The 26,294-nt window shown below is 46.8% G+C and overlaps 1 protein-coding gene across 1 annotated transcript; it reads left to right on the top strand.

Moving 5' to 3' along the window:
• The first annotated feature begins 157 nt into the window (after positions 1-157).
• On the top strand, positions 158-26,142 carry LOC103532470 (aquaporin-3). The gene is made up of 8 exons (XM_030466844.1): positions 158-702; positions 14,090-14,221; positions 16,523-16,649; positions 19,756-19,882; positions 22,024-22,161; positions 23,301-23,419; positions 24,741-24,958; positions 25,817-26,142. Exons 1-8 carry the CDS (start codon positions 158-160, stop codon positions 25,974-25,976), a joined length of 1,566 nt encoding a protein of 521 aa, XP_030322704.1. The 3' UTR covers positions 25,977-26,142.
• The last annotated feature ends 152 nt before the right edge of the window (positions 26,143-26,294 follow it).

The raw sequence follows: 26,294 nt of genomic DNA, 5'->3' as shown, positions 1-26,294 counted from the left end.
AAAGCCACTCTCCATAATCTTTGAGAACTGGTGGAGATCAGGAGAGATTCCTGAAGATTGGAGGAAGGCTAATGTCATCCCCATCTTTAAGAAGGGCTCCAAGGAGGATTCAGGCAGTTATAGACCCATTAACTTCACTTCAGTCCCTGGGAAAGTCATGGATCAAATCCTCCTGCAGACTATCCCAAGTCAATTGAAACGTGTGACTGGGAAAAGCCAGCATGGATTTATCAGGGGCAAATTGTGCCTAACAAACCTGATTCCCTTCTATGACAAAGCAACTCCCTTGGCTGATGCAGGACAAGTGGTGGACATCATCTGCCTGGACTTTTCTAAGGGTTTTGATAGGGTCTCCCACAGCCTCCTCCTGAAGAAAGTGACTGGACAAAAGGTCTGTGCAGTGGGTGGCACTGACAGTGGAATTGGTGACAGACCATTCCCAGAGGGTAATAAAGATTTCATCCTGCAACTGGCAATGGTCACAAGTGGGGTCCCCCAGAGACTGATACTGAGCCCAATGCTGTTTAACATCTTCATAAGTGACCTGGATGATGGGATCAAGAGAACCCTGATGAAGTTTGCTGATGACACCAAGATGAGTGGAGAGGTTGATACCCTGGAAGGGCGAGTGACCCTCCAGGATGATTTAGACAGACTGAAGAGATGGGCTGACAGGAATCTGATGAAGTTCAGTGTGGAGAAGTGCAAAGTCTTACACCTGGGAACACATAATCCAAGACCACGGCTCAGACTGGGATCCACTTGGCTAGAGAGCAGCCCTGTGGAAAGGGACCTGGGAATCTTTGTGGATAACAAGCCCAACATGAGTGAACAGTGCAGCAGCTGCAAGAAAAGCCAACAGGATGCTGAGCTGCATCAACAAGGGCACCACTGGCAGAGACCAAGAAGTCATCATCCCGCTCTACTTGGCCCTTATCAGACCACACTTGGGGTTTTTTGTTCAGTTTTGGTCCCCACTGTACAAAAGGGATGTGGATGGGCTGGAAAGGATCCAGAGAAGAGCCACAGGAATGATCAGAAGACTGGAGCACCTGCCATACAAGGAGAGGCTGAGAAAACTGAATCTGTTAAGAGAAGGTGTAGGGGAGACCTTGTTACAAAGTTCCAGTGGTTCAAGGGCAGCTACAATGAAGATGGAGTGTCCCCATTTACCAGGAGTCACATGGAGAATGGGCACAAGTTGCTCCTGGGGAGATTCTGCTTGAACACAAGAAGAAAACTTGACATTGTGAAAACAGACATTGGAATGGTCTCACAGGGGAAATGGTGGATTCCCCCACTCTGTAAAGTTTTAGGTCTCAGCTCAACAGGGTGATGGGACAAGTCATGCAAACAATAATATTAGAAGGGTTGGACCAGATGATCCTTGAGGTCCCTTCCAACCTGACATTCTATGGTTCTATGATTCCATGATTCCTTCACAGTGGTTTCCAGGCAAAGTTTGAAAGCTGGAAATGAACACCTTTTCCCAAACTCAGTTAACATACAGACCTATTTCTTGTTATAGAGTGACTATCTATATTTTTTATTTTACCATATATGGTGTAACAGGGAAAAGGCTTGAACAGCTATATAGAAGTTACTTGACAAGGAGCAGTTGCTAAAGTGAACAAACACCAGCTTAGGTCTAGGTAAGACTGAAGACATCCTGAAATGCCAAAACCTCTGTCTTTCATTAACAATTTCAAAAGTTGTATTTACTAGGCTACATCAGTACTTTGACAGGTACAGACCATCAAATATTTTTTTATCCCGTGGCTGAAAGAGGAGGTCTCCAAACACAAGAAGCCCACAAGAAGCCCACAGGACCCTGTTTGGTAAGTTTATGACATCTGTGTTCATATGTGGTTTATTGTTGGTCGTGCTTACCCATCTCTACAGTATTATGGAGTCACCAACAGTGTCACTCATGACTTGCACATCACTGATGATTTTCTCATGTTAGATTATCTCAGGTCTCAGCATTACAAGGTCGTTCTGAGAATTTGTGGATTTTTATTTTTTTTTTTGGCCAGAACACAAGGATCTCTTGTCTATTCCTTGTTATCTTAATTTTTTTTCCCCATCATATGTTTGGTTTATTTAGGTTGTACCATTTTTTCTTTCTTTTTCTGATTTAAGTGGGAGACCTTGACTTCAAATTTTAGTGTCAGGCATGCCTGGAGATAATTATTACAGCTGATATTTCATCAGAGGTTTTTTTGTGATGATGCATGCTGATAAGTTTCCCCTTGGGAATGATGAGCAGAGGCTCAGCTCTTTTAAATTCTTCAGACCCAGAAAGATTTTTACCCCCTTCCATTTGCACACACACAAAGCCAGATGCAAATAATTATTACTTTTTAAATACTCCCCCCCTTGTGCTTTATACTGTGGCTGCCTACAATTCTACTGCTATTGCAGTTGATGGATCAGCTTGGAGATGCTGAGGGTGCCCGAGTGGCTCGATGTACACTTGCTTTTTTTCCCAGGGTGTAAGTCCCTCTGTTCCAAGGGCAGGGGAGAATGCCAGTCCCATGCAAGAGCTCTTCCCGAAGGCAGGAGTGCTGCTGCCACCTCTTGGAGCTGGGAGTAAGTGAAGCTCCCAGGATCGGAGGTGGATGGATTTGCCGTGGTGGACAAAGCCAGCATGTGGGAACCATGGGGTGGTAACCTCTTCATTTTGCTCATGCTTTTGACCTGATGAGCTGTGCTCTGGTGAAAGATAAAGATCAGAAAAAGGTTTGATTTGCTCCTCAGCTAGCACAGGATCAGTACCAACGTTTTTTTTCAAAGGTATTTTTTCAAGTCAGGTTTTAAGGCGTGAATTTGATGTGTCTCACTCCGATTTCCAGGTCTGGCTGTAGAGCAGTGCAATGACTGTCACCTTCCTGAAACTTTTACTGCCTCTAAAATACTATTAAAATGCTTCACTGCTATGTGCATCACTTTAACTGCTGTGACTGGAGGAATGGAAACCAGTCTGTTTTAAAGTTGCACTAAGATCTGACCCCCTCTCTGCATAACTAACTTCATTACTTCTTTTCCTCTCCTTTGCTATCTCAGTTCTTAAGTGGTGCTTATTAGCATAATATCAATGTGCTATCTAGGAATGCATTAAGCAACAGCTGTTACATGTTCAGTTTTCATCCTGCTCAGGGGGGAAAATGCAGGTAACTAAATTGTTTTGCTTGAAATCCTCACCACACCGAGTCAGCCTCTCCCTTAATTTTTCACAGAAAGGCACATGCAGACACACACATTGAGCTCACCTTTTGTGTCCATGGAGGCACACAGAGGTACAGAAGGCAGAGAGCCTTATGGTGGGGAATTTTGCTACCCAGTGTATGTCTCTTACCACACAGACTCTTCCTCCTATACAGAGGGACAAAGTTTATTACTGCTCCAAGGAACCAGAGGGGAGGACGGTCAGGGGCAGTCTTGACCCTGGAGCAATAAGCCATAAACAGGGATTGAAGGTGATTTGCTAATCTCTGGGAATGCAATAACATCTGATGCTGTTTCTTGTGGCCCAGGCCAGAGGGAGCCTGCCAGGGTCAGTCCTGTCCATGCCCACCTAAGCACTGAGTTGATCTGTGAGTTACAGCTCAGAGTGGGGAAGGAAAGACTCCTTTCCTTCCTAGCACATCACTTGATCCAGTGGGGATCCAAGGGAGGGAGCAGCAGCCAATGTTGGTGGCAGCTTCCAAACTGAGAAGAGCAAAAGTCAGATTTGGAGGCAGTGGGCCCAGAGTGTGAGGAGTGTGGGGAGTGACCTCACGGCTACAGCTAATCTTTGATTCTTTGTGATCTGCTCAGCAACAGGAGGTGATGGTTCATTGCAAAGTGTAGCAGTTGCTGACAGTCTGACAAAATACCAGGACTGACATGAACAGCCAACCACCCTGGAGGGCTCCAGAAAACATCTCGGGGTTGCACAGTAGAATGTCCAATAGACAGGAGAAGTGCTCCAGAATGTTCTTCTCTCTTGGTCATGTAGGAAGGTGTCTGCCAGCTCCAGACTGAATTCAGAAATGGGTGTCCAAACCAGCACACTCTGTAGTGTGGGTTTCTCCTCGGCCAGACCAGGAAAGGTGTTGAACTTTCCTATGCAGGTCACTGCTGCCTGTGAAAGTCATGGAGCTGTTCATGAGTTTTCTGGTCCACCCTCTAATTAACTATTTCATTCCATTCCAATCAGGTTTATCTCATGAACTCAGAAACATATTGTGATGCTCAGGAATGGCCTGTATATGTGCATAGCTGTGATACTCATTTGGGGTATTTGCTGTTGAACAGAGTGCAGAGGATCTTTCACAGGGACAGAAGCTGGGCAACATGGGGTCTGGCTCAGTTTGTGAGTCATGTCTATCTGACACTCAAGTAGGATGGACAGATAGAAAATGTCTTGGTATATCTGAGTCTCTGAGTGCTTCAAGGATTAAATGTGGACTTGGTGGCAATACAGAGAGCTCCACAAGACCCCAGCATGGATTAATTTCCTTGGCAATCCCACATGGCATGTGGGGTCTCTCCTCATCATAAATGGAGGCTAGGGCAAACACAAAGCAAGATGAGTGTCACTGCTCCTCAGCTGGATGTGGCAGTGGCATGCTTGGATCCACGAATGCCCAAACCTGATTTAAGCTGGGCTTGGTGAGAACTGAGCTGGCGCTTCACTGGAGCCTGGTGACCACACTTGATAGGCATCACCTTATGGGATGATGGAGCAGCACATCAAGGGGACATAGCATGTCAGTAGGGTGAGTGAGACATATGGTGGTCTTCCTCCAGCATCTAAAGCAGCAGCAGCATCAGAAGAACATGTCTCCAAGGGTGTGTTGTGGCTTTTCCAGTGTGCTAATACAGAGACCTCACATGGCTTATGCTTGCCTGCTTGTGATAGATGCAAAAATATCTTCATACATCCTCCTTGCTACAATTCCCATTGTCATAGGAGGTTGTTCCAGCAGTACTTCTAGGCTCTGGCTGTGCAAGGCATACACAAATGAATCAGGAGAGTCAGTCCTTGTTCCAGACAACTAATTTGAAAATTATGATACAGAGGTAGAAGCCAAATCCTCTGTCCAAATGTAAATTCTTCACCAGCTGCCTTTACAGCAGTGGAGAGAATGATGTATTTCTTGTTCAGAGAGTAAAAGTATCTCAGTCATACATTGATTGCTCCTTCATTGCACTAGGTTTGGGTAAACACATCCACTCTGTAGATTTCTTCTTGTGGCTCAGATTCCAGCAGAAAACATGCAGGAAATCCATTCAAATAACACCGAGGTGCTTTCCAGTCAAACTTGTCTAAATGTTCCCTAGTGCCAGCAGACCAGTTCTGCCTTGCAAATGGTGAAGCAGTCTTCGCAGCTGACTTGTAGATGTGAAATCTTGCCCTCACCTTTGCCTTTGGACATGGTCTGGTTTCCCTGGGGGTGTCAGATGTACATGACGCAGGTCCTGGGCTGGGAGGCTGCATGGCACAAGGCTAATGAGGTGTGATTTGCCCTGAACAATAAGGCATGGATGATCAGGGTGACTGAATGAGTTGCCAGGTCCCCATGGCACAAGGGTTAGGGCTAGACAGGCTGGCATTTGGATTGCCCATGTCTACATCTGCAGTGGAAACTGGCTGTCAAACATTTAAAGCCATCCAAGCAGTTGCCTGGTCAATAAATTGTAAAGACCCTCTAACACTGAACACTTCTCTCTGGAATCCTATGGAGAATCTTGGAGCCAGAAGGCTGGCCAGGGGCTCCATTGGCCAGAAGAATCTGTGTGCTGATGGAGAAGTCCACCTCCAGTTTTGTGAGATGTTGCTGCATGCAGCTCTTCTGCTTCTCCCAGCATGAGCACTGGTGTGGGAAGGACTGTCTGGGCCTAAAACACCTGTGGGAGGGTGGGCTGTCCTGGACCCCCCCAAAATGCAAGCTGTAATGGTAGAAACATCAATCCTGGATTCTGAGTGGCAGCATAAGAGGCATTGCCTGACCTGTGCCACTTAAAATGTAACAATGGTGGCAGACTCAGACATCACTTCTCCTTCCAACCCACCCTCCTGTGAGACTCAGAGCAAAAAAGCAATCTGGTCTAATTTAAGAGCTCCCAGCACAGAGCAGAGGCCCCTCCCCATTTTGTGTGGTTGCAATGGGAGCTGAGCCAAAAGCTGTCTTGCTGTGAAGGTTCTTGTCTGGTCCAGCCAGGGCAGAGCTCTGAGCAGGAACCCATCCTGCAGCAGAGGGGCAGCCAAGGCCCATGTGAGCTGTTTTATGTGCAATGGTCTCTCTGCTGTGGGCTCTCTGCACTCTGGCTGTCAGAATTCTACCCCCAGCTAGAACCATCTCTGATTTACAAGCCCTCCATGCCCCAGGACCTATTGCTGGCAGCATGCCCTCAGTCTTCACCTGCAGACGTCCAGCTTTTAAGCTGTTCAGGTCCTAAATAATGGGGACCTGACGTGCTCTGCTTCATCTCCTGAAGGAACAGGGCGTATTTGTATGTGATGGAGCTGTGACATTTGTTGTTCCCCCTCGGCATGAGGCTATCCCACAGACATGCCAGGAGGTTGGTGGGAGAGCAGCTGTGGAATAAATACACATTTTTAAAAGGGCCTTTATTTAATCTTCAGTGATGACCTGAAAGAGTTGCTTAATTAAAATGCATTCTATTATAGGGGAGGAGGGAGGAGGGTGTGAGTAGGGATTGGACTGGAGCAGGGTAGTGGTGCAGATAATGCAACAAAGTGGCCCATAGCACAATTTAGTCAATCATTTATGGGAACCATGTAGTGATACTATATGAACACCAGAGAGGGACTACCACAGCCAGTTCTCAGTGGCATTTGCTGTACGCAGGCATTGACAGGATGCTCCAGTGACTCATTCACATAGCATTTCTCCAGATCTGATAACATCCTGGACTCTGAGCAACTCTCCTATCTATGCAGATTTTTTTTTTCTTCTCAAACATATTTCACGCACCTTTGCACATAGCATAACATTGCTGCATGTGTAACTGCCTATTCTAGATCTCTATCCTCTGTTTCTGCCCTTTACTTACGTTTGCCTTGGCTTATGATCCTATCAGGTGCTGAAAGCTGAGCAGGACTCATCTGGCAGGACAGGTCAGCCCTTGAAAGGGAAACCCATGATTAAGTCTGAGGTGCTGTAGCCAGTGGTGACAGCATCAGGGAAGGGATGTTCTCCTTTCAGACAGGCAGGTGGTTGGGAGGGACACTGAGCATGGGAACACCATCTTTGTTATAGATTTATGGTCATCCAAGTCAGTCAGCAGGGGACACTGTAGGACTCTGCCAGGGTGTTTGCTTTTTCCTTCCAGATAGTGGGTTGTCAGCAGGCATGGAGAAATCAATGGGCATCAGGGCTGATTTCACCAAAGGATGTATCTTAAATCCAAGGAATAGATGGTATTGAGTTAGGTAATATGGACATGTAAACAGAATACTTTAGGCTTTGACTCTGGGTGACAGAATAAGGTCAGTTTGTTGGGAATTTAAAGGTGATTATGATGTGTTAACCTTGTTTTTTCTATGCTGATTGATCTTGTTATCCTGTTAGCAAGTGTGAATCAACAAATGCAAATTATGAACATGTTTTTTTCCTTGGCACTGACAATGTAGAACAAAACATGTTTTTGTCACTGTGGCTGGTATCTTGCTCTCTGCAGATGCTGATCAGAGTAGGATGTCTTCCATCAGGCCACTGCCTATGGGCATAAGGTATTTGTGATGGATTATTTTGTAAGTGCATCCAGACAAGTCAAAGGCAAAAAAATATGGGGTAGTTGTAGGATAAAAATAATAAGTAGCTAGAACATATCCAAAGCTCTTGAACAAACACATGCTATGAGACTCCAGCTGTAGTAGTCCAAGAAGATCATTGTGAACCTAGGCATCTTTCTTCCCCTTCCCTCCCTGTGGCTACATGCAACAAATATACTGTATCCCACAAAGCTGTTGGTTGTTAAGGTTTTCCCTCTGCTTCTTCTAAGGTAGTTTCTGGTGAGGGCTTAAAAAGGATCTTGTGAGATCAGAGGATTTTGCTCACATCCCAGATTTCCAGCCACCACTAGAATAAAGTAGTGGGAGGTTGGATGGGACCAAGCAAACCCCATGGAGTGAGACCCTGCTCCAAGGCACCCTTTTTTTAATTTTTATTTTTATTTTTATTTTTTTCTTCCCAAACCACAGCTCCTACATGAACCAGAGACCAGACTGACCAGAAAGGAAGAGTGTGCAAGCCCTCACTGTGGGCACAGAGGAGGAAGCCTGGCAGGGTCTTGCAATGCTCCCATACCTCTGGCAATGTTTTTTCTCTGCTCATGCTGACTGTGCTGTGTGACCATGACATGGTGGTGCTGCATCCAAAGATGCTGCTTGGTGGAGCTGTGCAGAAGAGGAAGCATGGAAGGGGAGATGGTGCTTGCAGAGGGGGGGATGCAGGTGAGCAGTGAGCAGGCTCTCTGCTCCCTTAGCTCACTTTCTCCCGTGAAGCACTGCACAGACAGCAGAGGCAATAGAATACAAGCTGAACAAGGAAAAGTCATAGAATCACAGAATCATAGAATTGGCTGGGTTGGAAGGGACCTCAGAGATCATCAAGTCCAACCCTTGGACCACTACTGCTGCAGTTACTAGACTATGCCACATCCAGTCTCTTTTTAAATGTCTCCAGACACGGAGAATCCACTACTTCCCTGGGCAGCCCATTCCAATGTCTGATCACCCTCTCCATAAATAAATTCCTTCTAATATCCAACCTAAACCACCCCCAGCACAACTTAAGACTATGCCTTCTTGTTTTGCTGAGAGTTGCCTGGGAAAAGAGACCAACCCCCACCTGGCTCCAACCTCCTTTCAGGGAGTTGTAGAGAGTGATGAGGTCTCCCCTGAGCCTCCTCTTCTCCAGCCTGAACAGCCCCAGGTCCCTCAGCCTCTCTCATAGGGTCTGTGCTCGAGTCCCTTCACCAGCCTGGTTGCCCTCCTTTGGACCTGCTCCAGCACCTCAATCTCCTTCCTAAACTGAGGGGCCCAGAACTGGACACAGAACTCGAGGTGTGGCCTCACCAGCGCTGAGTACAGGGGCAGAATCACTTCCTTGGACTGCTGGCCACGCTGTTCCTGATACAGGCCAGGATGCCATTGGCCTTCTTGGCTACCTGGATACACTGTTGGCTCATGTTCAGCTTCCTGTCAATCCAAAGTCATTTATTTACTGCCCTACAGCAGGGCAGGATTGTTCCCCATGGTGAGTTTTCAAGTGCCTTGTGCTTCTAGTCTGCTGTTAAATGACCCATGTGTTGTGGCTTCCTCCAGCTCCTTAGGGGAGGAGAAGGCTGTCTCTACCACAGCACAACAGATTTCCCTCTTCTAAAGCTTTTGTTGTATCCAGAATGCCATTGAATTGCTGTAGCCATTAGAGTAAGTGCTCTGGTGAGCTGAGGGAGCTGTTCATCTGGCTTGACCTCTGCACGATGCTCCTACTTGCACTTCTGACCTCTGGGCTCACCAGTGGTGAAGGGGAAGCTGAGACAGGTAGGTCCTTGGTTTCCTGGGACCTGAAGAGGTCACTATCTGCGTTGTATAGAGGAGAAGAGAGCATTGAGGAGATGGATGATTTAGGGTGACTAGGGAGCTGATGGCACTTGCAGCACTAGCGGCAGCTTTTAGCAGGGCAGGGTTTTTAGCAAAGATCACACAACATGCTATGAGCAGCTTCAAATGTCTTCTTTGCCCACCCCAAGCTTCTTCTGAATACAGTCTGTGGTCATCCCCCTGGGTATGAAGAACAGGGCAGGGAGGAGGAGTGGATGCTTAGGGATCACACTGATGAGCAGTGGAGCTGGGAATATGTTTTGGGTATTCTCATATCATCTCAGGACAAGTAAGCAATTCAACAGCATGCTAGTAAAGGCTGCTAGCCTTCTATTCCTGTGACTGAAGTAGTGGATATCCTGTTCCACTGGACACCACAGTCAGTGATCACGAAGACAGGTTGGACTTGTGGAGGAGATCCTAGATGTGGTGGTGGAAGAGCATACAAACAGAAAAAATGTACTCTCCCAGAATTATTCTACAGTCTCCATCAATTCACAGCCCACAGACCACTTGTGATAGAGAAGTGTCCACATTTAATACCTATTGGTGGATTTTTACCCTCATGAATTTGAAAGGGGCCCTCTAGATCCCTTTTTAGCACCCATAGCATCCTGTGTCAAGGATGCCTACAGATCCACTACATACTCCAGTGATGCAGTTTGACACATCCATGACCACTTTAGATGCAAAATCTGATATCTATAGCTTCACAGACCCATTTTTGTGTAAATGTTGCTCTTGTGGCATAGCCTGGAGACTGTGTTGTGATCAGAGGCCCATTGTGTCAGTTCTTTGCAAATGCATCCTGAGGTGGTCCCAGAGAGCTCTTGCTGATTCATATTGGGGGCAAGTGACAAACCCTTAGACAGTCTCATGAGATTATAAGTTGCTATACTGACCCTAAGGAGATTCCAAAGGAGTCAAAATCAACAGGAAGGTGTGCAAAATTTAATTCTTCATTAGAAAATTGTTGATATGTATGTATGTTCTCACATGCCTTTGTAAAAATAAAAACACAGGGACAATAAGCACCAGGACAGTAATTAGTATGTGCTATGGGTTAGGAACATCTGCACTGACAGCAAAGATTTATATGTGGAGCCCTGTGCTTAGGGAAATAGATTGCCTCAGTCCTCTGCTTAACATGTGTCTGTTTGTGAAGTTGTCACTTCTGTCATGCAGGGCTTACACCTGGAAATTGTGTGAGCAAGGAAAACTCAGGCGACACCAACAGCTGGAATTTAAGTCCCTGCAGGTTTTTCTGGATTAGTGGCTTTTCTCAGAGGAACAGAAAATGTAATGGGGATGACCAAAGAGACATCCAGATCCACCACACCTGGCTCTTCTTTCTTGTTTCCCAAAACAGCACAAGAAGCCAAAGAGGAATGAGGGTGATGGGGTCTGGCTGATGATGGAGCAAACCCCCACCCCCACTGAAATGCCTGCAGGGCTCCTTGAGGCCCCAGAAGAGGATGGGTAGTGCTGGAGGAGATTTGTGTGCCTGTCTGCAAGGAATGTGTGTTATCTCCTCCCTGCCATGATAGCAGCTTATTGGGGGTTTTCTTCAGATGCCTTCACGTCTGCACCACCAGCATCCCTTTGGGCTGGGGTGATTTGGATCTGAGAAAGCTGCCCCAGTCATATGTATCCTGGACTTTACCTTCCCTGGGGAGAGAACAAGGGCAAATCCTATGCAGCAGAGACTGTTCACTGCCAACAGGAGTCATGACAGACAGTGGATCATCAGGAATCCTGTGGCAGGCGTGATATGCGAGAACATAGTTATGTAGCAGAACACAGCCATGTGGCTGACAGGTGGGGTTTGTGTAGTTCACTGATCATACACATGGACACTGATAAGTGTCACCAGTTGGTTTCTCACCCCACAAAGTGTCTGTATCACAGCTAACAGTGAGGATGGACTGTCTATATGGACTCAGCACCATCTCTTGAAGGGTTTGCCGGTGTAGCTTACGTGAGCGGTATGTAAAGGTGCAGCCCACCCTCAAATATCTGGTGGCTGTGCAAGAGAACTGTGTTGACTGTGGGCTCAGCCTTGCTCCAGCAGCACAGAAGTAACAGGCATGGCTGTGCTCCTGTCATCAGTGCCTGCTCTTGTTTTGCAATTTATTAACACAGGCTCGTGTCTTTTTGGTGCTGCTTAGGGTGATGCTGGGTTGGTGGGTCCTGTAAACTGTCTTGAGATGGAGTGTCTGGAGAAGCAATGAGGTAGAGGAGGCAGCATGAGATGAAGTACAAGGGATTTTGTCTGTGTAAACATTTTTAAGAGCAAACTCTTTCTGTCCTTAGAGGTGGACATCGCCCCACTGGGTTACAGTCAGAGGCAGGGAAACATTCAGGTGGAGCCCTGTTCTGGCTCCACCTGGCTCTGCAACTTCAGGACCTTGTGCAGCTCACCCAGTGTCCCCCATCAGCTTGCAGCTTCTCCCCTTTAATTTCTCCATTCAGGGTGTAGGTGTTTACACTCCTCCAGGAGAAAGTCTGGCTCCTCTTATCTCCAGGCTGACGATGTCCTGTGAACCCTGTGGTTTCTCCAGCTGTCACCTTATCTGTGGATTGAAAGCAGACCCGAGCAGGCCATTCAAAACTCAGCAGAAGTGTTTGCACCAGGAGAGTCCACTGCTCTTGATTTGGGTCTGGGGGATCCCTGTAGTGGCATCCCAGGATGGGCAGGGTGATGCTCCCACACAGTGGTATGGTGGGAGCCTGGTCCTGAGCAGAGAATAAGATGTTTCTGTCTCAGGGACAGGGTAGGGATGGGGAAGCAGTAGATACAGAGCTAGCAGGATTTAGGTGTAAATCCCACAAGTGTCTTGTGGGACCTGAGGTGCCCCTGTGCCTCTGTTTGTCTCTGTTAAATGCCCTTTCTGAGGGAGATTTTCCAGGGCTTTGCCCAGATTGAAGCTAACAGGGTGCCTCAAAAAACATTATGCTCTTCTCTGTATGATAGTGACAGGATTCTATCTGGAAAGCCAGAAGCAGGGCAGGAGGGAAGGGTGGCCCAGGTTGGGCCAGGAAGGTCACCAGCCAGGGGAGCCCAGGAGCCCTCTGCTCTGTTGTCCAACACTGGGGCCAGTGCTGCGCCATGGAACCCCTTCATGGAGAGCCCTGCTACCCCCTCAAGTGACCAACAAGAGGCATGAACTTCACCTCCTGCCAACACCTCTGCCTTGCAGATCATCTCCAACTGAGCAAGCTTTAGCAGACTTGGACAGGGAGACACCATGTACTCAGAGCATGAAGAAGAGGACTGCAGACCAGAGCAGGATGCTACCGTTGTGGCACCACAATTCTCCATCTTCAACTTGTGGCCATCTGTTTTGAGGTAAGAGCTATCTTGGTTTCACTGGGAAGGAGCATGTGCCAGCTTCAGTGCAAGGAGCAATAATGTGCAGGGTGAGCTGAAAGGTTGTGTAAAGGATAGTGTCCTGGGAATAGGGAGCTGGATGGCAGCTAGGGGCATAAAGTCATCTGCTGTGAGACAAGTATCTCGAATATCTGCAACTCACACAGTGCCTGCCATCTATAAAGGAGAAGAGGAGATAAACCATGAATGTTAGATGTGAGACCATGGGGTGAGGGTGCTCAAGGTATGTTAAGTGGGGTCTTTCCTGGACATCCAAGGCCATACCAGTGGTGTACTTGTCTCTCAGACCTGATCTTGCTTCTTAAAGGGACCTGACTCAGAGAAGTTATTCCTTGCAGCAGCACAACTGCCTTGGAGTCCCTGGGCACTCATCCTTCCCAGGGCTGCTCTAGCAGGAACCAGGGAGGTTGTTCTCCCCCCATCTTCTGTACTGTAGGAATCAACACCAGCACAGTGGGCCTTGACTGTGCCAGAATTTTCTTCTCCAAACTGAGGCCTTTATTACTGGCGCTGAAACAGACCTGCCTTAGAGAAGAAAATAGGTTTGGCTCAGCAGGCGGTTGTTGAAAGTCAGTGTAGGGTCAATATTGAGTGAAGTTTCAACATATAGGTAAGTCAAGCTAAACATCAGAGGCATTAGAGAACCAAGTGTGAGCAGCTAATACTCTTCTAACAACCCTTACAGGAAAATTTATGGGATAGGACCTGTAGGAAATGAGGTAATACATGACTGTGATGGCATAATGCTGGCACATGAACAAATGGCTTCTAAAATTTGGCTGGAAATAGGAAGAAACTCTCTAATCTCCAGAGCAGCAACTTCTGGTTATAGGCTTCCAACAGAAGCAGCTGGGGCAAAAAACCCCACTTACCCCTAAAATGGAGACTGGCTTTGTCACTCAAGGGTTGTGGTGTGGTTGCTTATGTTAGTAGGGCACTGTGTTTGGTGACCCCAGAGATCCTCATCAGCCCTGCAGGTATTTGAAATTGCACAAGTACAAACAGGTCATGTTGGGCAACCAGCAGATCTTTGTGCTCCAGTCCCGGGATGACTCGCATGGTTGTTTTTGCTCCCTCAGGATTGCCACACTTCGAGAACAGTGGTCCAGCTCACCTGACAGTGGATACCTCCACAAGGAAGTGCAGGATGCAGATGATCACTCCACGCTGCCTGTGCCAACGTTGGAGCCACCACCCAGCATGAGTCGGAGGTCTGGCTTCAGATACTAATTTCATGTGGGGATCACCTGCCTTTTGGAGCTGCCTGTTTTTCTCTGCTAATTATGAAGTGGAGTGTGACCAGGCGCAGGCTCACACATTTGGGTTTTTTTGAGCTGCCAGAGCGGTGGTGCTCTGCCCCATAGGACTCACATAAAGGTGTTATTTTTTGTTGTTACACTGCTGGAACATTGGCAGATCTCCTTTCTGTGGTGTATAAAAGTGCCCAGAGGAATCCTAAAGCTACAGAGTTCACACATTTTCAGCAGGCAACAGGAGGAACTCATCTGAACACTTTCATAAGAGAAGTTAATGTCTCAGCCCCATCTTGTGGAGTCATGTGTGTAAAAGGACAAGCAGTGGCAAGAGGCACATCCAGTGATCCATGACACCATCCTAAAACCATGTGGAAGCTTTAGGGAATTTGATGGTAATATTGGGGATTATGCTGCAAATATTATCACCAAATGAAAGGTTTCTGTTGCAGACTGGGATTGCCTTTTTCCCTGTGGAGACTGCAAGTTCATGAGACCTTACTTTTCCCCCAAAACACCTGTCCCTTTTTCTGCCATAATTAGAATATGGAGGTGCCTTGAACACAAGTGACAAAGCCTTTCTTGTTTGCCCACAGGGGATTAACCCACTTAGAAGGTTCCCTGAGAACCAGGAGTGAAAAATAAAGTGAAGGTGGAGTTGTGAGTGATGCTTACCCACTCACACCTTCTCCATCTGAGAAAGATTGTGATATCTCCAATACATGCTGATGCCTGGGGCCTCAGCTTTCTACGTCAGCTGGAAATTGCCATGTGCAGATGAAACTTGAGGCTGTTGTCACCACCCTGACTTTGTTGTTCCAGGGCCCATGTTTGTGTGCTCCCATAACAAACACATGCATGGCAAAGAATGAAGCGACCTGGAAAAATTTATCAGCCACTTTTTTTGTGCCACAGCATGGCTCACAGCCTCCTGGGACAAAAAAGCCTTCCCACCCAGAAATATACTATAGGAACAGCCTTACCAGCAATGTGATTGTTATCTGTCATTATTAGATGGTTCTTGGGATGAGAGACAGGCTAGTAATTTACTGCATATTTAGTGAGGTGTTCCCTAAGGTCAATAGATAATCTCTTGCTGGAGGAGGGGCTTACACTAGACCATTAAAGCCAGGTAGGTTTGCCACAAGATAGACAGTCATCTATGGATCAGAGAGAAGAATCAGCTTCTCAAGTTCTTCCATACTCACTGTCCCGTGGGTGAAAGAAAAGCTCATGAACTTTTGCAGTGCTGTAGCACCAGAGGGAGGCAACACCAGGGGCATCAGGAGCAGAGCACTGCATTCCCATCAGGTAAACCCTCGAGAGCTGTGCACAGAGAGAGCTGTTTCCCCTTTCAGGGCCACACTGAGAAGATGCAGTAGGTTGAGACAAAGAGGTCAAAACCCAGCAGAGAACCAGATGGGTCTTGCAGGAAAAGCTCTTGAGTGTTCAGTGGGTTTAAGTTTTTCAGTGACCAAGCAAAGGCATTAAAACACAGTGGATAAGAGATAATGCAGAGAGATAAGCGCAGAGAATCAGGAGATGGAAGAGAAATCAGGACAGTGATGGCTCTGGTCTGGCAGCCAGGTGAGACTGGAGGTCTCTGGGGACCATTGCTGAGACTGGTCTCTCTTTGTTCCACATGAGAAGACAAACTGGGCTGCTGGTGGGCAGGCTCTTTGCTAGTTTGCTACGAGCTTTGAGCACAGAAGTATTCAGCTAGAACTCAACTTGAAGCAATGCCCAAGGCATCGTGCTCTTCCCAGGCGCAGACAACTTTGCACACCAGCTTCAGGCAGAGCACCCTTGCTGCAGGTTGGGCATCCAAATAGTCCTGCAAAGCACATGCAAAAGATCCTAATACCACCTGTTAGAAAAAGAAAAGGCACCAAACCACCAGACCCCAGGTTACAATGCAGAGCACAGGTGAAGTTCCCGTTGAGTGCCCATCAAAAAGTTATGAAAAGGAGAGAGGCTTTAGGAGCACACCAAAGCTATTTATAGCTTCACCACTCTGGAGATTGGCTGCTCCTGGGCAGAGGCACAGAGTTTGCCATGACCCAGTTGCAGAAATATTGCATCTTGATCATATAGTTTAAAAGGATGGCATGCTTGTGTGGGAAGATTTTGAAGCTAGCTGCTACTTTATTGGCTTGTTCATCGTTAACCAAATGAATGAAGGTGTCCAGGGGTGAAGGGAGGGTGCCAAGTCTCAAAGGGTAACTTAGCTCAGTGCAATGAAGTGTGCTGTCACAACAGGAGCTCTCGCAGCTGCAGACTGGAACCAGGGAACAAAATGCTGGAGAATATTCAGAAGTTGCTCACGATTCGCAACCAAACCATCAAGGAGCTGCTTGCAGAAGCACTGGGAATGTTCATCCTTATGGTAAGGAGGAGATGGGCCAAAATGTGTCTATCTGTGTGTGTGTATGCGTGCAGGGGGAGTGAGATGCTAAGTGTTGGCAGCAGCAATTTGTAAGGTGAGTGGTTGCCCTCCACATCCTCATGGGTGTTGAGCAGCTGGTTGCTGCTATTCATCTCTCTGCTCTGGTGGGACAGCAGCTGCCCATTGGGGTGACCATCTGTCAGAAACCTTCTGGAGGTAAAAAGCAATGAAGGGTGGGATTTAGACACAGGGCAAGGGTGAAGCAGGTGGGTATGAGCCACTGTTTCAGTTCTCCTCTATGAGAAAATCATGGAAGAGCCTGGGAGTGAAACCAAAGAGCAGTGTTTGGTCAATGTAATGATTGTGCCAAAGCCCCTGAAAGATCCCACATAGTGAACTGAGGCATTTCTTCCTGCTATGCCGAAGGCAATGCTGTGCTTGGGGGGTTCTGCAGAGCAGATCTTGACTCCTGTACCACTTACAGCCTCTGTGAAATGAGAACAGCATTCATCCATCTTCTTTTTGGGGTTGCCAGGGTGATGAGAGCCTATGAAACTCTCCAGAGCCACAACTCGCCATTAGGAAATGTAATTACCAGGTGTACAGCATGCCAGGATTTCACTTTGGGTTTCCTTATACTTTCAAATGAAGAGTACTTATCCAAATCATACAGAAACTGCCCCCTTGCCTGAAGGCTGTCATTCATGCTAAAAACAGAAGAGTGTTTTTGAGCCCTCAGGCTGCTTCAGAGGTGTTTAGGAAGAGGATGAGGATGGTTTTACAGTCTCACTCGATCTCTGGTGGGCGTGAGGTGTCCACCAGATCCAGAGCCTTCATGTGTTGGAGCAACACAGCAAAATGAGATCCTTCCACTGGGAAGGTCTAGTAAGTGTCTTTGCTAAAGACACAAACTACTACTGCTAGCTTGCAAGAATTGCTGAGCTGAGAGGAAGGATTTGGACTGGACAGAGGCAGACATGGAAGGGCTGGGGATAATCCAAATAACCTGTACCTGGAGATTTGCAGAGAAAAGTAAGATTTGTGTAAGCATGGACACATTTAGACACAGATGTCTGTACAGATAAAAGTGCTGATTTGCAAGGACAACTACACGTGCAAAGGATGCTTGCTTTTTATCCCATGCTACTGCACATCCAGCTCCTTGAAGTTCACTTCTTCCTAAACAGATAGTTTTGCACACATTGGAAGTTCAGTGTACAGGCATCTGTGACTCCTCAGCAGAAGATGAGCAAGTGATTTTCCTTCTCCATTCCCTTTGTGTTTTGGTGGTGGAAATTTCCAGGTGATAAAGATTAAGTTCAAGGGTGTCATTCCAGAGCTGTCTCTGGGAAGCAGCACGAGAAGGAGCCCTTTCCCTGCAGGTCTGCATCTGGCAGATCACAGCAGATTTTGGAGCTGGCTGCTCATGTTGTCTCTTTCCTCACTTATCCCCATGAGAGAACAGAGGGGCACCGCACAGGGACCTCCATCAAGCTGTCCACACAGAGCACCCAGCAACTGAAAGTAGGGTCCAGCATCCAACTCTTAAGCAGGGTCCTGGCCCTTTCTGTAACAGGAGATGTTCTGGATGTATCCCCAGGATGCCTGGATGGCTGTTTTTTGGATGATATTACTCAGCCAGTATTACTTGCTTTGAAGGACAGGCAATATTCATAAAGGAAGGAGAAAGGCAGGGGAAGTAAACCGCAGAAGGATCAAGGAATTAGGAAAAACAAACAAAGGATATTTTAGGACTGTGAGAATAGAGGAAAAGTCCGGAGGTTTGGAACTGAAAAATGGTTTCTCTGTCCTGTCCTGTGTTTTTCTTGAGACAGTGCTATTCATGTCTCCTACCTTGCACCCATTTCTCTGCACTGGCATCCTGTCCTGTAAAATCTGTGCCCTATGCATTTGGCTTCTCTTGGATGTGGCTTTGGAAAAACTCAAGAGGGCATTGCAGATGCTGGAGGCCATCACAGACACTGCTTTTGGGAGCCTTGGCTGAGGCCTCATTGTAAGATAAGAGGTCACACTATGCAGCTCCATGCAGAGCACAGCCCATGGTCTGTGTATACCAGAGAGAGAAGAAGTATTTCTGGGTAACAGGATATTGGTGATGTCTGAAAGGGTAGAAGGAGAGCAGATACACAAGATAAAATTTTGGTCCAGGTACAGCAGGCAGTAGAGATGTGAGTCAGGACAGGATGCAGGACAGAGCAGAAATTTTGATGCTGGAGAAAGTACTGAACTTTTTTTTAATTGGAGGGTACATGTCCCCCTGGATAAACAGTGATCCAAAGAGCAGGATGTCATCTCCAAAGCCTAAGCAGTTTGCAAGGCAGAGACCTCAAGAGAAGCTTTGTTCTTCTCCAGATTTCAGCATAAGAGCTGTGCAGTGGAATGACCTTTCCATTCACTGACCACATCAAAAAAGTGAAATAGAATTTCACTTTCAGACCACAGCAATTTACTGAATATGTTTTTTCCTGCTGGAAAGTGTTTATTTTTCTTTCTGCTTTTTTTTTTTTTTTCTTTTTTTTTTTTCTTGAGTGCCCTTTAGTCACTAAAAAAATAGAGAAAATTTGGTTATTTTCAAACTGAAAGTATACATGTTGAAAGGAAAACCAGAATTTCATTTTTTGCTTTTTGTTGGAATAAGTTACCCAAATCGGAGTAAAGTTTGGCAAATAGCTATGTGCAGCCCATACTACATTTTTAGTCAATAAATTGCACATCTGGAAATGAAAGAGAACAAGAATCTGCCCACCTTCCTTCCATCTGGCTTGGGTGCAGCCTCTGGGGTGTCTGTGGTGATGATCCCCTGGCTCGTGTCCCTTGCTTTGGGCACAGATGACCTTACCATGGCTGTGTGATACCTCTTCAGCCTTGGACCTTTGTGCAGGTGACCAAGTTTTTAATCCCCTTATGCAACCATGACTAAAGTGCCTGGCTAAGTGTGATGAGCACCAGTGAAGAGTAATCTGCTCTTGCTTCACTTCCTGGATGTGGGCTTCTTAGACTCTTCCCATCTTCATGAGTTAATTAGTGTTGCAAGGACTCTCAGTCCATCACACTGCTTTTAACACTCTTTTTTTCCATGCACTAGGTCTTTGGCTTGTCTTCTGTGGCACAAGTGGTATTGGGAAGAGGAAACTTTGGGCAGCATCTGAGCATCAATTTGGGATTTGGCATTGGTGTCACCTTGGGCATCCATGCAGCTGGAGGCATCTCTGGTGAGCAGGACACTTGTGCACAGGACATTTCCATGATCTCTAAAGGTTACAAGTGTCAGAAGCAGGAGGGTTGGGCTGCCAAGGGGCTGGTGATGGCATGGCAAGGCAGGGCAGTGCCTTCACTAGAAAAGAATGCAGTCCTAGGGTCCCCAATAAAGAGGAGCAGAGATATTCTGGTGACTGTAACCAGGGTCAGGCCGAATGACCCAGCAATCACTGCCAAGTCTGCAGGCAGGAGGCAGCTCTGAAGTCAATCCAAAGAGTTTCAGTGGCATAGCTATGGTATGCTGACCCCAAATGCATGTCCTGCACTGAGAAAGGGGAAGGAGGAAGAGGGAGAGCAGCAGAGATTTGTCCATCCTCTCCTGTTGTGGTCAGTAGAGCCAGGTTTCAGCAGTGCTCCTATTATGTGCTTGGGATATGCCAAGGAGACAAGGCCCAAGGAGACAAGGAATTCTGAAAACATACTGCAAATCTGACCCACAGGAAAGTAAATCAGTTTTTGCAAAGAAGAGCTTATTGCTCATGATGCAACAAGGAATGGCATGCGAATTTTCTCATAATCATCCACACCCATGTGCACACACCCACATGAACCCAGGAGGTGGTGTTTCAGTGCCATGAGGTGGTATTTCTCACATGACAGGTCCTTACCTTTGTCTTGTGCAATTTCTGCATTCATTAGCACCAAGAGAAGAGATTAAGGGGTCTCATGGGCAGATGTCCTTACTCCTCACCCCCTGCAGAAGAGACATGTCCAAAGTTGGGACTGGTTTGGAGAGGAATTTTTTTTCCATGCAGGAAAGCTAGCTCTTGGTCTCCCTGTCATTTTGGAGCTAATGGAGACATTATGGGCAAAGTGAGGTGAGAAAAGTAGGTCCCTGCAGTCCCAGGTGACATTTGAGATACTGAGGACCGGGAGGTCAAAGGAGGGGTCTCAGCTCAGCTAGCAACAGGATGGCTCTGAGATCAGCTTCAGCACTTTTTGGCATTGTGATTTGGCCTAATTTTTGTCACAAGATGTTTCTTGTGATCTCTGAAATGGCTGGCTGTGCCCACAAAGGATCACAGGATCAAAGAGAATTGTGTCTTACTCCATTTCAGTTGTGGTTTTGGGAATGTACCAGGCTGTTCACTTCACTCTGTCCTGTATTCTGATGATGTGTGTCTGTTATCCTTTTCTGAGTCTGAAACAGGAAAAGGCCACTAGAGTTAGAACATTTACTGACTCCCCAAGTTGACACCTACTAGACACGAATGAACAAATTTTTCCTTTAGATGAATAAGGAGATGAGTCTTGGAGAATAAAAATAGTTTGCACCGGTGGACCAAATCTGGATCCCGTTATTCTTTCTCCAAAAGTACTGTTGTGATACCAATTTCCTCCACAGAAACAAAACAAGAAAAATTGGTCTTGCACTGTATGAAAGCCACATACAATAGCTAACAGATGCAAGGAAATACAGTCTAAGATTATAAATCAAGTGAGGGAAGGACAGGGTCTACTCCACGCTGTTGGGAGCAACCATGGTCTGGCCAGGACTGACCATCCTGATGACCCCTTCTCAATACATTGACATCTGCAAGCTAATCCAAGTTCCTTACTGACAGCCCAGTGTAGGATTTGCTTTGTAGACATGAAGATTTGGGACATCATTAGTTTATTTTGTAGTCTGTTTCCCCAGTGTCTCATGCCTTGCCTGCCAGATGTGCAAAGGGCCCACAGGCTCCATCAGACAGGGTACTCAGCTCTACCAGGATGAGGCTCTCCTTGCCTAAATGATGCTTTCAGAAGGTCTTGACATTCTCTGGAATAAGATTTGTCTCACATACCTGTAGCCACAAATAAAAGGTGTCATATGCCAAGAGAAGTGCCTCTGCCAGCTGAGATGGCTGAGGCAGACTGTGGCCTTCAGCAGGTAAATCAGAAGCTGTGTAATTTTCAGAGGACAAAGGCTAGGAGTTCTCTGCCCTCAGTCATTCAGCTGCCCAAGGGAAATGGGCCAGTTTTGACTCTGTGTGCAGGAGGGAGATCCTGCCCTGGGAGAATCTTGGTGTCCCAGAGCAAGGTCTGAGTGTTACTATGGGGCTTGAGGCATGCTCCAAAATCAAAGCCACTCTCTTTTGCTGTGATTTTGCAGGAGCTCATCTGAATGCTGCCATCACCCTCACCCACTGCATCTTAGGAAACCTTCCCTGGAGAAAGCTCCCAGCATATCTGATTGGCCAGTTCCTGGGCTCCTTTATGGCAGCAGCCACCGTCTTCGGGCTCTACTATGGTATGGCTGTGTCTTTAATATAGGGGTTGCTGTGGCCACTGTCTCAGTATTAACTCACAGTTCATTGTCTGGAGAAGAGAAGGCTCTGGGAGGACTTTATTGTGGCCTTTCAGTACTTCAAGGCAGATTATAAGAAAGATAAGAAAGAATCTTCTTATAAGAAAAATTATCCTATATAAGAAAGAAAGGGGAGAAACTTTTTAATAGGGCCTTTACAAGGGCTGAAGGTTTTAAACTAAAAGCAGGGTAGATTTAGGCTAGATATAAGGAAGACATTTTTTATGATGAAACACCAGAACAGTTTTCCCAGAGCCGTGTTAGAAGCCCCATCCCTGGAAACATTCAAGGTCAGGTTGGATGCAGCTTTGAGAAAGGGCAAAGATGGCTCTGCTCATTGCTGGGGTTTGTACTAGACGAACTTTAAAGGTCCCTCCAAATCCAAGCTATTCTATAACTTCTCAAAAATATTTCCTTTTACAGTACCTAGCGAAAAGTCTGTGTGAGGAGGGTTTGCTCCTTGGCTTGTAGGACAGACCTTCATAGCTCAAGTCAGTGGCAGGGCCCAGACATTTCCAGGAAGGATGTGCCATTTCTGGAGAGCACAGCTCCTTTTGCTCAGGGTAATCCAACTGCCAAACTGTGTCCTCAGCTCAAGGCCAGTAGTTGTATTTTGTTTCCAGGCTATGCAAGGGCTTCAGCTGTGTGGACTAAGATGTACTAGGTGCAGCTGGAGCTCTCGGGGACTGTGCTGGTTTGTGGAAAGCAGGACAGCATTAGTCTGTGATGAGAGCAGACAGTGGTTCAAAGTTGTGAGGAGAGGACCCACTGTCCATTGCCTCCAGGATGTCTCAGTTCCCAAGGGGCAGTGGAATGGAAGCCTCCAGAACATCCAGAGCACCCAGCCTACCACAGGGTTCTAAAGTAGGAACTGGTAGGCACGAGTAAGTAACTGCAGACTAAAATTTTGGGGTAACACATATTGGTGAGATAAGGCCCTGTGAGGGGTGTGTCAGCTCCGTCACATCTCCCATTGCCCCTCTTCCCCTTGGTGTGTCCATGCTGGATGAAATGGGTGAACTTGGGTAGGTATCATGTGGGATGAACTCTGTGCTAACTCCCCTAATTGCTATTTCTCCTAGATGCTCTGTATGACTACACCAAGGGGAACTTTACGGTGACAGGACCGACTGCCACAGCATCCATCTTCTCCACTTACCCTGCTCCCTATGTCTCCTTGCTGGGGAGCTTCTTCACAGAGGTCAGTAGGAACTGCTTTGGTGTTACAGAGTTGTTACTGCAGGTTTGCTACAGGGGACTCACACTGCTATGTGTGCAGACACCATCACAAACTCGAAACACAAAACACCATCCAAGCAGGTGCCTGGTAACAGGATCCAAGGTATTTTGGTGGCTGAGTAAGACTTAAAGGCAATGCCTGCAGGCTGCTCTGCAGCTTGGTCCCAGAGCCCTCCAAATAACCTCCTTGAACTAAGCCCAAGCAAGTGGCCTATATCAGGGACTGTGTATCTCCTTTGGGCTCTGGGCAGTTCCTGAAGTGTTCTTCACCTTTTTGGATCCTACATTCACTCCATGGCCCCAGGCAGCTCAGCTAGCTGCCCCTTAATGGCACAGAGGGCTCAGAACTGATTTCACATGAACACAGTTTGTCTAGATTGAAACTGTGGGGTTTGAACAGTCCAATTTAGACTGTGTACAGTTGATTCCTAACATAATATCCAGATGTCCAGAAATTGGAAGGGGAGTTAGAGCACTAGGACACTGGAGAAGGGATATTCACTTCCAATTCAAGTCTGAGGAAGTTTATTTTTTTTTCTCTGAGCTTATAAAATTCTTGCTTGGGCATGATGAGGGGAGCAGGAGAACCTACAGGTGGGGACCTGATCACCCAGCCTGCTGTGGATCATGCAGAGCCCTTTCTGCACAAGAAAACATATGACAGAGACAGTGGGCTCCCAAGAGCTGTAGAGTTTCTGCTTTTGCTGGCAGGTCCAAGGCTCTCTTCCAAAATTTTCTGAAGCAAAAAGAGATGAGGGTCTTCACCTTTATTCAAACCACAGCTCCTGACATCCTGGGGCCTGCAGATCTACAAATGCCAACTATCTGCTGTCAGAGATGGAAGATACAGTTTCCCAAATGAGGACCTAGTACCTGCTTTTAGTTCTGAAATGGCTAATTCAAGAGATTTTATAAAACATCACACTCTCTAGGAAGGATCAGGTCCATCTCACTAGCAGTTTTTTATAGCTCTCCCTTTGCTAGATTAAATGGAATTAAAGTAATAAGTCCCTAACTTGAAAGATGGAGGGAGATCACAGTACTGGGAAGTTTGTATAAGTCCTCGAGCATTTCTGCTGATGAGATGGAGAACTTTTTGCTGGAAATGAGTGAGAACTTCAGTCCTCTGTGAGATGGGAATGACATTAAGGTCCTTCTTGACTTGATCAGACCATGAATCCCACCTTCTCTTCTATCCTGGAAAGTCTCATTCTCTGTTGAGCAGGATCCTTCTGCTTTCTGTGTTCTCTCTTCTGACCTGCTCCCTTTTCCTACTCCCGCAGTTTCTGGCAACAGTGATGCTCCTCCTGGGAATTCTGGTCATCCATGATGAGAAAAACAACAGAGCCCTGAATGGTACACAGGCCCTGCTCACTGGTATTCTGGTCCTGGGCATTGGCCTGGGGATGGGGATGAACACAGGCTATGCCATAAACCCCTCTCGAGACCTCCCCCCCCGGCTCTTCACAGCAATTGCTGGATGGGGAACAGATGTCTTCACGTGAGTGACCCATTTTACTTTGATGCAGCTTGAGAGGAGAGGAGATAAACCCAAGACATGATGGTCATGTAGCCTTTTTTTTGGACCAAGTGATGGTATTGCACCAGTGCCTGTTGTCCATTCTCAGAGACAAAGGGCTGTGCGTAGAGGAGCCCCTCTCACTATGTCCACAAAATTTTCCAGCATGGAAAATTTCATCTTGACTTTCAGATAACTCAGTGTGGGCAGCACCTGTTAGCTGGAGCTCTAGCTGGTTACTACAGTAACTGGAGGGCCAGAGAGCCATTCAGCTCACCTGAGAGCAATAACTTAGAGCTGGATTGCTGAATAACTCTCCTAAAATTGGATGCCTGAATCTGGAGTTGAAACCCTACCTTTCCCTACCTAGTAAGATGGTGCCATGCTATGGCTTTTCCCACAGTGAGGGCAGTAGCAGTCTCCTGATCTAGATGCACATTTTCATTAAATTTACTGAAACTATCTCTGAGAGCTGGGTAGAGGTGGTGCAGATGTCACTGGAAATGGGGAGAGAAAGAGTGTGTTGATGTGTGTCTGACAGTCCCACTCATCAGAATCACACAGGCTGTTTCTGCAGAACAAGAAACCTGCAGACAGTGCAAAGCCACTTTCCCAGGCCAATGGGGAAAATTACTCTTCCTCAAGTAATTATGCTGGTGGCGAGAGAATTTCTCTGAGCCAGGTGTAGAGCCCATTAACTGAAGTGGGACAAGAAGCTCCCACATCTCACTCCTGCCCCAGCAGACTCAGGTCATCTCAACCATGATAGCAGGATGTTCCATGAGATAGCAGGATATGTTCATCTGTCTGACCAGCTGCCTCTTCTGTGTTTCACTTTAGTGCTGGACATCACTGGTGGTGGATCCCAATCACAGCTCCAATACTGGGGAGTCTTGCTGGTGTCTTACTCTACAAACTCTTAATTGATTTTCACAACCAACCTCTCCTGGAAAGTGGAAATGAGAAAGGACAGCCAGTGGTGGAGACTTCTAAGCTGTGATGGCCACATGCACTAAGGAAAGGGCCTGACAGCAAAGCCCACGTGGACACAGGGACTGACAAGTAAAGCGTAACCAAGTGGATAAGGGGATTTGCAACAGTGCTGCAGGTGGAGAAAGGAGGGACTAATATTCAATAAACTTAATTTAACCACACTGGGTCTCTGAGACCCCTGAGAGATTTGGTTAGGGCCAGATCTGTCTAACCTAGGGCTAGATCTCCCTGTATAAAATCTATGAAAAATTAAAACAAAAAAAATCAATTAAAATTTTTTAAAACCATAATCAAATTTTGGAGACAAGAAAAGTAGAGCTGCAAG

The sequence above is a fragment of the Calypte anna genome, chromosome Z (assembly GCF_003957555.1).
Source record: "Calypte anna isolate BGI_N300 chromosome Z, bCalAnn1_v1.p, whole genome shotgun sequence".
Lineage (NCBI taxonomy): Eukaryota > Metazoa > Chordata > Aves > Apodiformes > Trochilidae > Calypte > Calypte anna.
This window is presented reverse-complemented; position numbering and strand designations above follow the sequence as displayed.

What these genes read in the sequence shown, in the direction of transcription:
- LOC103532470 (XM_030466844.1), top strand. Translation starts at nt 158, where the DNA reads ATGGATCAAATCCTCCTGCAGACTATCCCAAGTCAATTGAAACGTGTG. An exon ending in CCACCCAGCATGAGTCGGAG is followed by an intron (nt 14,222 to 16,522) that starts GTCTGGCTTCAG and finishes CTGTCACAACAG; the next exon opens with GAGCTCTCGCAGCTGCAGAC. An exon ending in TGGGGAACAGATGTCTTCAC is followed by an intron (nt 24,959 to 25,816) that starts GTGAGTGACCCA and finishes GTTTCACTTTAG; the next exon opens with TGCTGGACATCACTGGTGGT.